The sequence below is a fragment of the Eriocheir sinensis genome, chromosome 58 (assembly GCF_024679095.1).
Source record: "Eriocheir sinensis breed Jianghai 21 chromosome 58, ASM2467909v1, whole genome shotgun sequence".
Classification (NCBI taxonomy): domain Eukaryota; kingdom Metazoa; phylum Arthropoda; class Malacostraca; order Decapoda; family Varunidae; genus Eriocheir; species Eriocheir sinensis.
In genome coordinates, this window is record NC_066566.1 from 10,302,685 (window position 1) to 10,316,545 (window position 13,861).

General features: G+C 37.7%; 1 protein-coding gene across 2 annotated transcripts in view; it reads left to right on the plus strand.

Annotated features, from left to right (window-relative positions):
* Positions 1-13,861, plus strand: part of LOC126985149 (neural-cadherin-like) — a 100,121-nt gene that overhangs the window by 55,693 nt on the left and 30,567 nt on the right. For both annotated transcript variants that reach the window (XM_050839714.1, XM_050839715.1), the window contains exons 2-4: positions 2,433-2,576; positions 3,914-4,029; positions 6,933-7,097. In XM_050839714.1, the coding sequence (XP_050695671.1) occupies positions 2,433-2,576; positions 3,914-4,029; positions 6,933-7,097 (425 nt within the window). The remainder of the gene's footprint in view (positions 1-2,432; positions 2,577-3,913; positions 4,030-6,932; positions 7,098-13,861) is intronic.

Sequence of the window (13,861 nt, forward strand, 5' to 3'; positions counted from 1 at the left end):
ATTTCATTATGAATGACCGTTGAATTTGATAATGATCCGTATATATCGGGAAGTACATACATACGTATCGGTATTTGTTCACTTGCTTCACTTTACTCCTACATGCAAATTAATTAATGTTTCCTCAACATTTATTTGATCCTCTTCCCTCTCCTTGGGTTGTTTTCCTTTGTTAAGGCTTCCACGTACAACCATCTTCCTCTCATCACCCCCCCCCACCCCCAACTCCCGCCACCCAGTTCCCATCTACATATTAATGCCTTACTTGACTACGTCGACTCCCCTCTTTTCACCCTCCTCCTCCGCCTGCTGGTGCTGCTGCGCCTCCTTCTCCTCCTCCTCCTCTTCTTCCTTTACCGTCTTTCCTCTTCCTATACTTTTTTCTTTTTTCTTACTATCGTGTAATTACTACTGCTATTTCTAGTGGTTTTACTACTACTACTACTGCTACTACTACTACTACTATTTATGAGAATAATGATGTTGATAATGATGATGATAATAACCATAATAATAATAATATAGTAGAAAGACAAATTGCTCACGAACCTTCCCGGCGTTACATTGTTATATACATTATTTACAAACTAATCCCGCCGTCCATCTTTGTTCTCCATATCGTGTTTTGCATGATTCCCCCCCCCCCCCCTCTCTCCCTATATATCTATCTATCTATCTATCAGAACTAGAGAGAGAGAGAGAGAGAGAGAGAGAGAGAGAGAGAGAGAGAGAGAGAGAGAGAGAGAGAGAGAGCAAGTTCCTGCATTAATATACAGTGAGAGAGAGAGAGAGAGAGAGAGAGAGAGAGAGAGAGAGAGAGAGAGAGAGAGAGAGAGAGAGCAAGTTCCTTCATTAATATACAGTAAGTGCAGTGTCAGATGACGCTGAGAATTTTGATCTTGGAGGAAAAGAGAAACAAAGAAAATTCACAATTACAAATCTCTCTCTCTCTCTCTCTCTCTCTCTCTCTGATACCGTCTCTCTTTACTCACTGGTATCCATTCCGTGTCACTCCTTTACTTTCCCTTTGCTGCCATGCTTCCTATCTCCCCCTCGCCTCTCACCTCCCTTTCCTTAACGCCTCTCCGTGTCTCCGCCTGATGAAAGTAATAAAGGAGGGAGACGAGCCTGGCCACTTGTGATAATGCCAGCAGTTTTTTAGCATAAACCTCCGAACACGAAGATCACCGCCTGTCTTACCGCCGCCCGCCGCCTCACAACTGCCCCCTTCACCACCACCTCGACCACCATCACCACCACCGCCATCATTACCACTTCGACCACCACTATCTCTACCCCCACTACTTTAATCACCGCCTACATAACAGACCCCCTTCACCACCACCTCGACCACCATTACCACCACCTCGACCACCATCACCACCACGTCGACCACCACCATCATTACCACTTCGACCATCATCACTCCAATCACCGCCTACACAACTGAGGCCAAATTCACCACCACCACCGCCTCCTTACACCACCTCTTTCTCCCACCCAGCACTACCACCAGCCCGCGCCCCGTAATCTCTCCATGGTTCCCTCCCTGCTTCCATTTACTATCGTCGCCAGGAAAGTTCGGCGGAGAGGCTGCTTACTAGTTCTTATTGTGAAATATTGATTCAGCACCTTGAGGAAGTGTGTGTGTGTGTGTGTGTGCCTACGTGCGTCCTTACGTGCGTGCGTGTTTTGTAGAGGAAATAAATTTGAAATGTGTGCAAAAGAGAGGTAAGGCATCAGAATTGTGGTTGGTGGAAGAAGTGGAAATAAAGATAGGAAGTGCATAAATGAAAAGGAGAGGAAAATTTGAGGATGAAAAGGACAAAATTTTCCATAAATAGAAGAAAGGATGCGAAAAGTAGAAGGGTGAAGAGGGAGAACCTCGTGAAGCCTCACGACATGTTGATGACCTCGTTAGTTTACCCAAGTTTTGGGCCTTGGAGTAAGGGAAAAGGGGAAGGATGAAATGATTCATAACCTTTTATACACTCAGTCTTTCGCGCCAACTCATTGTTCACAATCTCTCTCTCTCTCTCTCTCTCTCTCTCACACATGACAACAAAATAGTTGTTCTTGAGGTAGGAAGTGAGATTCGTGCATGTTAATTAACAGCATTGGGTGGTAACTTTGGTCATGGCTTGAATGGATTACTCATAAAGACATATATGTATTTCATTGTATGCTAGAGGGAAGGAATTATGTAACAAATGACGCACTAGAACTACGTAATTGCGTTCATTTTACCATACCCCAGTTTCATTTTTTAAGTATACAATTAATGCTGTATCATCTGCTTAAGGTATTACTGAATATCATGTTCATCATTTAACAATTAAGATTTTATACTTATTAAGTCAATAAGGAAACATCATATATTGCACATTATTGCATCCTTTCATCTTATTTTGACTCCTTGATATTTCTTTCAGTGACAAAATTTATTCGAATTGGCATCGCGGACAAGAATGACAACCCTCCCTTCTTCGACAAGACCCTGTACGAGGCTGAAGTGGACGAAAATGAGGACATCCAGCACACCGTCCTCACAGTCACTGCTAAGGATCTGGATGAGTGTAAGTATGGAAAGTGTAATGATTAATCAAATGTGTTTGGGAAGGAAATACATTTAGGCATGAAAACTAAAACCAGTAATAGTAGTCAGGTAAAATTGAAGAAAGGAGGGAATACACATGTAAAAGAAAGGTAAGAAATGCCAATAAAAAAATTTATGTATGTACTCTCTCTCTCTCTCTCTCTCTCTTTCTCTCTCTCTCTCTCTCTCTCTCTCTCTCTCTCTCTCTCTCTCTCTCTCTCTCTCTCTCTCTCATACTCATTTCATGCTAATTATTATGGTATACACTTTTATATCAAAATCGATTTGGTTCCACACAAAGTTCCTTTGCAAACTTGGAAAAGTGTGGCCAATGCAGATGTAACATGGCTAGAATGAGGTAAGAGGGATCATGGAAAATAAATCCCTATTAATTATAAAAAAAGGAATAAAGAATTTGTTTCTCATTGGTAATGCAAATTTTTTAAAGTTCTTGAATGGTCATTCACGCAGTTATGTAAAATTGCTTTATAATATTCAGCACATGAGGAAAACTTGTTTTTGAGTCAATCATATTGAAGCATAATAGAAAAATTATTTTTAATAATAAGAAGAGGTGTGCTGATACCAAAATTACAAATACTGTACTGATACTACAAAATTGGGCCATTACCGATTCTACTACCAATACAGATACTTTACTAAGTATGGAGCTGGGCCACTACTCAAGCATAACATACCAGATTTCCAATGATACCGTGAGTCTTGATACTATAAAAACTGTTATTTATATACCACTTGTCAGTAGAAAGCCTTATTTGTATCAAGAACTATCAGTAAGAAAAAATATAAAAGCTGGGAGACCTTAACTTACATTAACATGTAGGCAACCCACAGTAGACTGCGGCTTGAGGCCATGTGAGGGGTGAGGGCTGTGGCAGGGCCCCACGCCTGTGTCTCATATACGTCCACGGTAGCAGATGTGGCTTATTAATAAATGTTCTGTATTACTGTGCACCATATACTGAAAATAATAGGATACTAGATAATTTACTATTACTAATAACTAATTTTTCATCTATAAAACACCTAATTTATGCTTAACAAAATAACTTGCAGAGAGTAATATGCAACGTAGTAAATTTCTTTTAGGTATCGGTAGTATCGTCAGTAAATCAGCTGATACCAATAACGATAATAATAATACTAAAAAATGGGCCAATTCTGTCGATACCAACACATCAGTACATCCCTATTATGCTTCACCTAGTTTATATTAATAAAAACAGTATATATACATGATTTTTTTGTCCGGAATAGAGTTACAAGTTGCTCACCTTCAATCTCTCCTCTCGGCAGCCTCACGCATTAGGTATGAGATCACAAATGGCAACATTGGTGGAGCATTTGCTGTGAAGAACATGACTGGTGCAATCTACGTGGCAGGACCTCTGGACTACGAGACCAGAAAAAGGGTGAGTGAAGAACTAGATAGGGAAAGTTAAATTATGTTATACTGTGGTCTAGGCATACAACTTCTTGCTCCAAGGCAGAATTGTTAAAAATAAGTGAAAGTATTGATATTTTAAATGGTTTCATAACAGAGTAAGAGAAAATAACAACCATGGGTGTACAGGTAAGTTGGGTATCATGATGGATACTTGCAAAAATGGCAGCATGATAATATGTAGACTGAAGGTAACATAAAGGACAAAGATGGTAAAACTACATAATAACTTGCTGAGAAAAGGATGTTGATATGGAGACAGCAAAGGAAATTCATTCAAAATATTTATAGTATTACCAGGTAAGATCATAAATAGCAGCAGTGGAAAATAACATGCAAAGGAATGTTTTATTTGAGTGTGAGGGTTTTGGTGCCCCTCTTAGATAAACACATACTTGTGCCATTAACAGGTTGGGGCCAACCACCAGGCCTCTTCAAGAATACCTCCAGGTGGTGTGGGATGGAATATATATAATTGCTGATTTTCCTTTTTTCCTATTTTTATTAAAACTTTATCTATTATTGTTTCAATTAATAAATTTGCATTGTGATGAATGGGAGTGCCTGAGTCTGAGGTATGCATTATTGTACTCCGGCAGCCTGCTGTTACACCGAGTGTCTGATTTTGTGGGTAGTATATGAAAGCCTAGGTATAGAAAATGATCATAAGTATCAGTAATATGCAGGCAACAGTAACAAATACTGTCAATTATAGTAAATTTTGCTTTAAAAATATTAGTGCTGTCACTGACAGCTGTTTTGTTAATTTATAAGATCACTGATCATAATTATTAAATTTCCCTGGTGCTGTCCTCCACTGAGGAAAGTTGTAGGCTACAATTTAACAAAACAGCTGTCTGTGACAGGACTACGAATTTTCAACTGAAAATCAATGATAATTAATGGTCTTTGTCATTGTTGCCTGCATATTATTGATGATGATGACAGTTTCCTGTGTGATGGAAAAGGAGTTGAAAGGAGACACGTGTGTACTGAGCAAGGGTGTGGAGTCAGATTTTAATAATTCCAACCTCACCTGACTCCAGTTCCAGGAAATATTAAGGTTGCAATTCCGACTCCACCCCCTCCCTGAAACATAACATTTCCATGAAAAAATCCATGTTCAAGCTGTGTATATTCCCCACAAAAACTCCCATAAATGGCTTGCTTGAACTGCTCTCCCACAAGAGCTCCCACAAAAGCTAATTTCTCTAATTTCCACTGAGCCCAAATATTTCATGAATGCCTCAGAAGAGTTGGCAGGTAGTCTCCAAATATAAGTAAATGCCATAGGAAACTACATTTATGAGTTTCTAGCAAAAAAATTGATGTCCATATAAACATTGTGTTGCTGAGCACAGTTAAAATGGTGATGGAGGGCATTAGGAAAAACTGTAATTGATTTAGTTAAGCAACTTTTACGAAGATTTTCCCAGAACAAAACAACAGAAAAAATTGATTTTCTAATTTCTAATTTTATAGGGAATAATTTTTTATTGGATATAAAAGTTATTAATAATGCTTCTTACACCATCTTTTCTTTGTTGGGAACAGATTTATGTTAATTATTTATCATGTTATGTAAGTGTTATTGTTAGTTAACATCACAAATCAATTTTGTTGAAGAGTAACAAGAGATATAAGGAAGAATTTGTGCATACTTTTCATATTAAGAATTATGGAAAGTAGTTTGATTATTATTTCTTATATTCTTTCTCTGTCAAGTTGTAGTGTTTTAAATTTTATTACTGCAGGGTTAAGAGACAAGAAATTTAACTGATAAGGATTACAAGCCCATTTAGGCTTCTTACCTTTTCCTATAGTATGGTGTCATGAGGTGGATAGCTTTTAATAATATTATCCATTACTAAGTAATAACATTTTATAGTCTTATTTTATTCACCAAATATCCTTTATCCTTTGAAGGATGGACTTCCTTTTTTTTCCAGTATTTACAGGCATCAGTTATATGTTGCTGGATGAGAGGTATTTTCTCCTTGACTAATGGCTTCTGTCTGTATAGTATGAGCTCAGACTTGTGGCATCTGACAACCGGAATGAGAACCACACCACTGTTGTCATTCATGTCAAAGATGTGAATGACAACCCACCCTTGTTTGACCGGCCACTGTATGAGACCCAGATCACAGAGGAGGATGACCGCAGCCTGCCAAAAAATATTCTTCAGGTCTCTAATCTCAATTCTCCAACCTCACCTCATTCCCACTTTTCATTTCCATATTTCTGGCTTGATGTCTTACATGCACCGCCCACTCATCCCTGGCCCGATGGACTGATTGTAACCATTAGTTTCCTGTGTAATGATGCTTTCATGGTTGTGAGCACCTTCATTTGAGATGGCAGGATGGACCCTATTACACAAAGGGCCATTTTATGAAGAGATAGTCATGTAGTTGATTTTAGTTTTCCATACCTGCATCATTTTACCTCCACCCCCCTGCCATCTGACAACAAGCAAGCCTCATGACCACAGCAAAAGCCACACAGTTGAGGCTCATAGAGAAACCACATGTGCATGTTACATGTGACAATACAGAACCTGTGCTTATGTGTCCTAGTCATTACTATTTATTTATTATTTTTTCTACATCCACCCTTTTCCCAACCAACAGCCATGTGATGCACTTAATTTGTCTTGCCCCTATACATTTTACATTTCAGTGATGTGCATGTGCAGGAGATGTGATGATAGCAGCTTTTATTTTACACATTTTGCTTCTTTGTTTTACCCCAACATTCTGCCATTTATGTTAACTGCAATGAGCATGGTCCCTTCCAAGTACCACATTTCACTATCCATTATTATTTTTTTTCTGTTTCCTTTCCCTGGATTCTTGTTTGGTGGCTTAGTACGAGCTCACACTAGTAGCCACGGATAGTGTCAACGAGGCCACTACCAAGGTTGTCATCCTCATCGCTGATGTCAATGACCGTCCCCCTGAGTTTGATCGCCCCAGTTATGAAGCCACAATTGAAGAGGAGCGCAGTGACGGTTTGCCCATTGCCATCATCAAGGTAGACCTTTTCCTCATCCTTATATTAACACTGTCCATGAGAAAAGAATGGACCAAGGATTTAGGGTTTACTTCTTAGGCACCATTACATAGCAGCAAGGAACATGACTGAATATAAAGAGTTATGCAGTTGTATATTCAGTTGGATTAGGGAAAAATTACATTGGGAAGAGAGACCCTATAGAGAAAGATATGACATTGCCTCTACTGCATATGATTCATGATTGGCTGGCTCATATTATGGTTGCCATTTTGTGTTTACTCTGATAGAGAGAAGAGTATTCATAGTCACAAAAAATGTTGATGTTGGGCTTATCATGGCTGTAGATTAGGGGATTGATTAGGTTATATATATGTCTGGGGGAGTTATGGCATTGGGTGCAACAATCGTTCTGAGAGGACATGTAATTGTATAGACATATTTTAATGAGTATTCTTTTATCTAGTCAAAGTTGTCTCTGATTCAGATAATAGAAAGTATAAGCTACTTCAGATTAATATTAGTCTAGCATTTGTGGTGTGAAATAAGAACATGGAAGCAAAGTTTGTTGAGCAGTAGGTTGGACTAAATAATTTTACATCTCATAAATTGGCTCCAAAGGCAAATGTATTTAAGTTAACACATAAATGCAAATAATGTTAAGTGAAATCTGTCAACTCGGCCATCATCTGGTAAAGTTTGACAAATGTATCTTTCACCTCCATGGATCACAATGTGGTGGAGTATCACAACTCTCTTTCAAGGTTGCTAAGCAGAATTAATGTAAGAATCTTTTAGTGTATAAAGTAATTTGCATGTTGGTCATATAGCAGAAGGGTACAATATGTAATTTTTATGTAAAGGAACAATGGCTATTCCAATTATTCATTTAATTTGATGAAAATGCTTCATTATATTTGTATAACTGAATTCCATTGTATACAAATTAATGGTTGTCAACTCAAGAAATTTGAATCTAGTTAACTGAAGTCATAGATTTACATTCAGCTGGTTTCCTAATAAGAAAATAGATAGTAAGAAAATTAAGGCTTTTATAATATATAAGTTCATTTTATCATATTTCACTACAAACACTATAATCAGTATACTCTAATCAAGTTTTAGATTACTGAGTTTCATTCACTTATTTCATTATATTTCATTATAATAATCAGTTTGCCCCAGATAAGTGACAGTCTTTTCACTAAGATAATAACAAACAGAATAAGCACAACACTAGACTCTCACCAACCACTATTTTTATAGAACAAGGTGGATTTCTTAGTAGATACTCAACAGCTGACCACATTCATGGCGTCAACCAAGTTTTAAAAAAATGGGCTGAATACAATAAGCCACTATAAACACCTTTCATAAAATATGAAAAGGCATTCACTTCACTTAAAACTGAAGCAGTCATGCAGGCACTTAGGAGCAAAGTGTAGATGAATCATACATAAGGGTGGTAGAAGATATATAGGAACAGTATGACAACCACTAGACTACGTAAAAAGGAAGAAAATTCCAGTTAGAAAAGATTTTAGTCATGGTGACATAACATTTCCAAAATTATTCTTGGCTTGCTTAAAGAAAATATTAGAAAAATTATACCTGGGGTAATACAGGTTGAGAATCCCTTATATGAAATTCCTGGGCCGAAATTGTTGGTATTTCGGATTTTTTCGGATTTGAGAATATTTTTCTTTTCACCATTACCCAAAGGGGTATCTGGAGGCCCTTTTGACATTTTCAACAATATATTTTCATCATAGAGCACACAACACACAGTAATCACAATGTGTAATGAGCGAAGGTGTTACTGTGACGTCTGGTTACAACAAACTAATGCATAGCAACACACCACAAATCCACAAGTTTAAGTACAGCCCCAAAACCACCAATCCACGACTATCGCTTTTCCCCGCCAACTTTCATTAAAAACAGCCCAATTGGGCAGGTAAACCGTGGATCTGACGGCCCTGCAGCACCCAACAACTGTACGTGGTGGAACCTTCCCATCACTTGTAGAATTTTCCATTTGTGACGCGTCATGTCAGCATTCAAACACTTTCGGATTTTAGAGGTTTTCGGATTTGGGAATTTAGGGTAAAGGATTCTCAACCTGTGTAGGAATCAGGATTTTTTTTTTTTTTTTTTTTTTTTTACAATAAAATAGGCAGCTGAAGAGTGAAACAGAAAGAGAGAGAAAAAAGGTTGCAAACATGACAGGAAGAGATTAAAAAAAAAGGCCAGATTTGGTTGGAGAAGTTTTCTGTTTTTAAAGAATAGACAATAGGTGTCTGGAAGGTTGTATCCAGCTGTTAACTCTCCCTTTCGGACTTGTTGATGAATGGGTACTTGGGAAACCTGGGGAAGGTAAACCCGGATGTCACACTGTCATTTTGTCCTGGGCCAATGGGTTCTCTTCCACCTGACAACAAGAGATGAGCACTGTGGCCACACACGGCTATAGCGTATGTCCCCGGCTTTACCTTTACCCTACAAGTTTTAGCTGTGTATTTCTTGCCGAGATGGTCTTCAGTTGAATGATGTGAAGTAATGGAGAATGGTGTCTTTACATAAGAATGGATAGAAAAATTACTTTTGTTAAGATCATTAGTGAACAGTGGAAAGAGTGACAGAACAGAGCCATATGGAACACCCATGTTTATTAGTTTAGAAGTAGAATAGTGACCATCTACTTCACCAGAAATAGATTGACCTGAAAGAAACTTGAGATGAAAGTACAGAGAGAGGAATAGAACCTGTAGAGTGTAGAAGAATAGTTTAGAAAGGAAAACTTTGTGCCAAACTGTCCAAAGCTGTCAAGATATCTTAGGCAACACCTAAAATTTTATTAAAATGACTAAGAGAGGATAACCATGAAAAGTAAAGAATGCAAGATCACCCGTATAATTCTCCTTGCCAAATCTGTACTGTCAAGCTTCTCAGAGAGGAAGTTTATTGATGCTTAAGAAATTTCATTAATGAAAATTCAGAGATTACAAAGTCATTCTAATTGATTCAGAAGAAGAATCACTGAGAATGGTACAGGAACTACACAGAAAGAGCTTGAAAGTTAGATCTGAATATAAAAAAAAGGGTACTGTTTGATAGACAGTTGGCAGGACTTCATTTAAAAAGCAAAACACTTGAGGGTAGAGAAATACATTTATCTAAGAGACTAGGACACATGATTAGTACCAGTCCAGCCCACAGAAAAAAAAAAATCAGAATATGAATAAGATACATTTCTTTTGATAACTGTAAAATCATAAATGGCAATCTGCCACTCTGCTTGAAGAAATAGTGTACAGGCAGTGTATTCTGTATGTTTTAGTATACAATTCAGAAACTTGGCACCTCACAAGAGATCTGCAGAGTAAGCTAAGAACAGTGCTAAGAGGAAGAGAGAAAAATCCTGAGCATAACATGGAAAGACAAAGAGCAACCATTATTGATTAGAAATCAGACCAAAACTTGCTTATATTTTAATGAAAATTTAGAATTAGAATTGGACTTGGGTATATGACAATCAAAGTAACAAAGTGTGGCAACCTAGATATTGTAGGAATAGAAAGGGCAGACAAGAGGAGGGATGAAATTAGAACATTTGGTGATGATGCTTTTCTGCCATACCTTTATGATTGAATGATTTCAACCATTTTGATGAATATGATTCATAGCTGTGAAATAACCAATTCTACCATTATTATACATTTTAGCAAAGGTTCATTTTCTTTTCATCATTATTTTTTGCACATTAATATATATATATATATATATATATATATATATATATATATATATATATATATATATATATATATATATATATATATATATATATATAAATAATTACAGTCATCCCTCAAATAGTACGGGGGTTAGGGACTCAGGACCCCTGTACTATTCGAAAATCCGCATAAAATTAGTGTCCCCCCTAGAAACACTCCTGGGCTGCGTTTGAGAGAGGGAATCGGGACTCTCGGAACGTTCCGAGTGCTCTCAAACGCATGACGCGGCAGCATGAGTTGCCAACTCGGCACGTCCGCTTAGCTCCCGGCTTTGAAAGGTGGAACGCCTCTGTTCTGTGATGACATCATCAACAAATATGGCAGCCCAAAACAAACACATAAGTGATTCCATTGCATCAGGAAGATCAGCGTACCCCATTTTGCTGCGAGTGAGACGCCATTACCATAGCAACGACGAGGCTTAGTAAAAGGATGGCCTTTATCTTTACTCCTGCAGCACTCTTGGAGCACTGGCAGTTACTGCGGCAAGAATTTCTTTTACACTATGATAGATAAAGCGAACATGCACTTCTCTCATTCACGTGGTATGCTCTCCCTACCGCAACGTAACTCATCCCGAAATGTAACCTCTCCTAGATCTGAATTCTTCTGCAAGGTGAATACCCATCTCGAACGCTTTGGAGTGCTTTCAGCGGGTGTTTTGGTAGAACAGTGTTGCCACTCACGCCATGGCTACTTGGTGCGACGAGCGGGAAATTTAAAAATCGTAACAAAATTCTTACATGACAATCCGTATAAAACTGAAACCGTACTATTGGAAACCGTACTTTTTGAGGGACGACTGTGTATATATATATATATATATATATCTATATATATATATATATATATATATATATATATATATATATATATATATATTCGTTCCCTCTTTTTGGGGGCGACTTACGCGCGTGTATTTGGCGGGACTATAACCCTCTGGGAAAATATGCATTTGGGGAAGTCACCTCTGACACGTCATATAAAACATGTTTTTTTTGTTCCCAAAAGTAGCCCAATTTGTGATAAGTAGCCCAATCTGGCAACACTGCAGTGTGGCGGCGCGTGAATTTTTTTTTTTTTTTAGGACAATGTTGCTCTGAGAAAATCTCCCTGAGTGAGCTGCTGGCCACTCATGAGCAACCTAAATGAGGTGTCACACTAGCACTTTTTAATTTAACTTTTTACTTCGTTTTTCTGAAAATCGCCGACATCTGCCTGTCACACACAAACGGTGTTTTGAAACTTTCCTCGGGCACAGACCATGGGAATGTAAACAAACATGGAGTCCATCTGAACCTAATACTGTGTATTGTGAGACTTAGACGAGCTAAACAAGCCAAAAAGCATGCATGGATGAGCTCATCAGGCTGTTAAAAGAGCTGAGTTTAGAGGATCATATATATATATATATATATATATATATATATATATATATATATATATATATATATATATATATATATATATATATATATATATATATATATATATATATATATATATATATATATATATATATATATATATATATATATATATATATATATATACACACACACACACACACACATATATATATATATATATATATATATATATATATATATATATATATATATATATATATATATATATAAATTGACCTCTTTTTTTGATTATTTTTTAGCCTTGAGCTGCCTCCTTTGTTGTAAAAAAATATATATATATATATATATATATATATATATATATAGATATATATATATATATATATATATATATATATATAGACACACACACACACACACACACACACACACACACACAGTCGAACCTCGGTTTACGAGTGCCTTAGTTTACGAGTGTTTTGAGTTACGAGCAAAAAATCCCGGAGTGAAGGGGTTAACGACCCCCCATTCTTGAGACTGTTTTTCACCTCCCTCCTGTAATCTGCCAGAGCTTTCTATCTTGTCCATATGACTGAATGAACCAACACTATTTCTCATTTTGTCACTTATCAAGGACAACATGCGTTAATTTAGTCACAGTTACATGATCTACAGTTCATTAAGAGTATTTCAGTCGCTACCTAACGTTATTGCATGCGACGGAGTTTCTTAGAACGTCCTTTTTCTCTGCAAAATATTGACAAATTGCATCGTTTCAATTTCTTGTTTCTAATGATGACGATGATGTTTTCATACTGGGAAGTTCTTACTTATACAGTGATGCTACTTATCACAGTAAAGCTTTAAAATGGTCTGTTGTGCAACAGTAATACAACAGTAACCTCATCAACTCTATGTCCACCCCCACCTGGCAGGGTTACCCATAGGAAGCTCAGGAAATGGTCATCGCCATAGACCTATGGAGGTGCAGCCAGCAAGACAGTGGCCGTACCCAGCCCCGCCGCAGCTTGCGCAGGACCCCCGATTCTTGCCAAGAATTGGGGGAATTCTTTAAAATCTGACACGCCAGAACAAGAAACGCAAGATTTGGGGTTAATTCTTGCTCGGTCTAGGGTAATTTTTGACCGCCAGATGACGGCTTTAGTCTCAGTCCACGTTGTAAACTCGTAGAAATAGCATCCGTGTGCTCATGTCATGTTTTGAGCACTACAGAGTGAGTTCTTTGTGCTTTAACAATGTCCCCCAGAAAGATGGTTAAAAGGGATGGTGCTGCAAAGAAGAAAACAGGAACAATGGATACTATGCTCGTAACAGGAGCAGGGCACGAGCATTGGCAGCTTGTATGCCTTCCTGCACATGACTGACTTCTGTTCACCCTCCATTTTGGACGATACGTCGGGTTAGCTTCATGTTGTTGGTTGAATGTAGTTCCAGTGCCTCGAGAATAAGGAAATTGCGACTGCAAAACCCCGGTGCGAAGCCTACACCTCGAGCGTAGCTAGCGGTTGCAGGAGTCTCCGTAACAACCATAACACATTGATTTGTGTTTCATATTATTTATCATTGTTATTTGTTAGTAAAATTACTTTAATTCTGT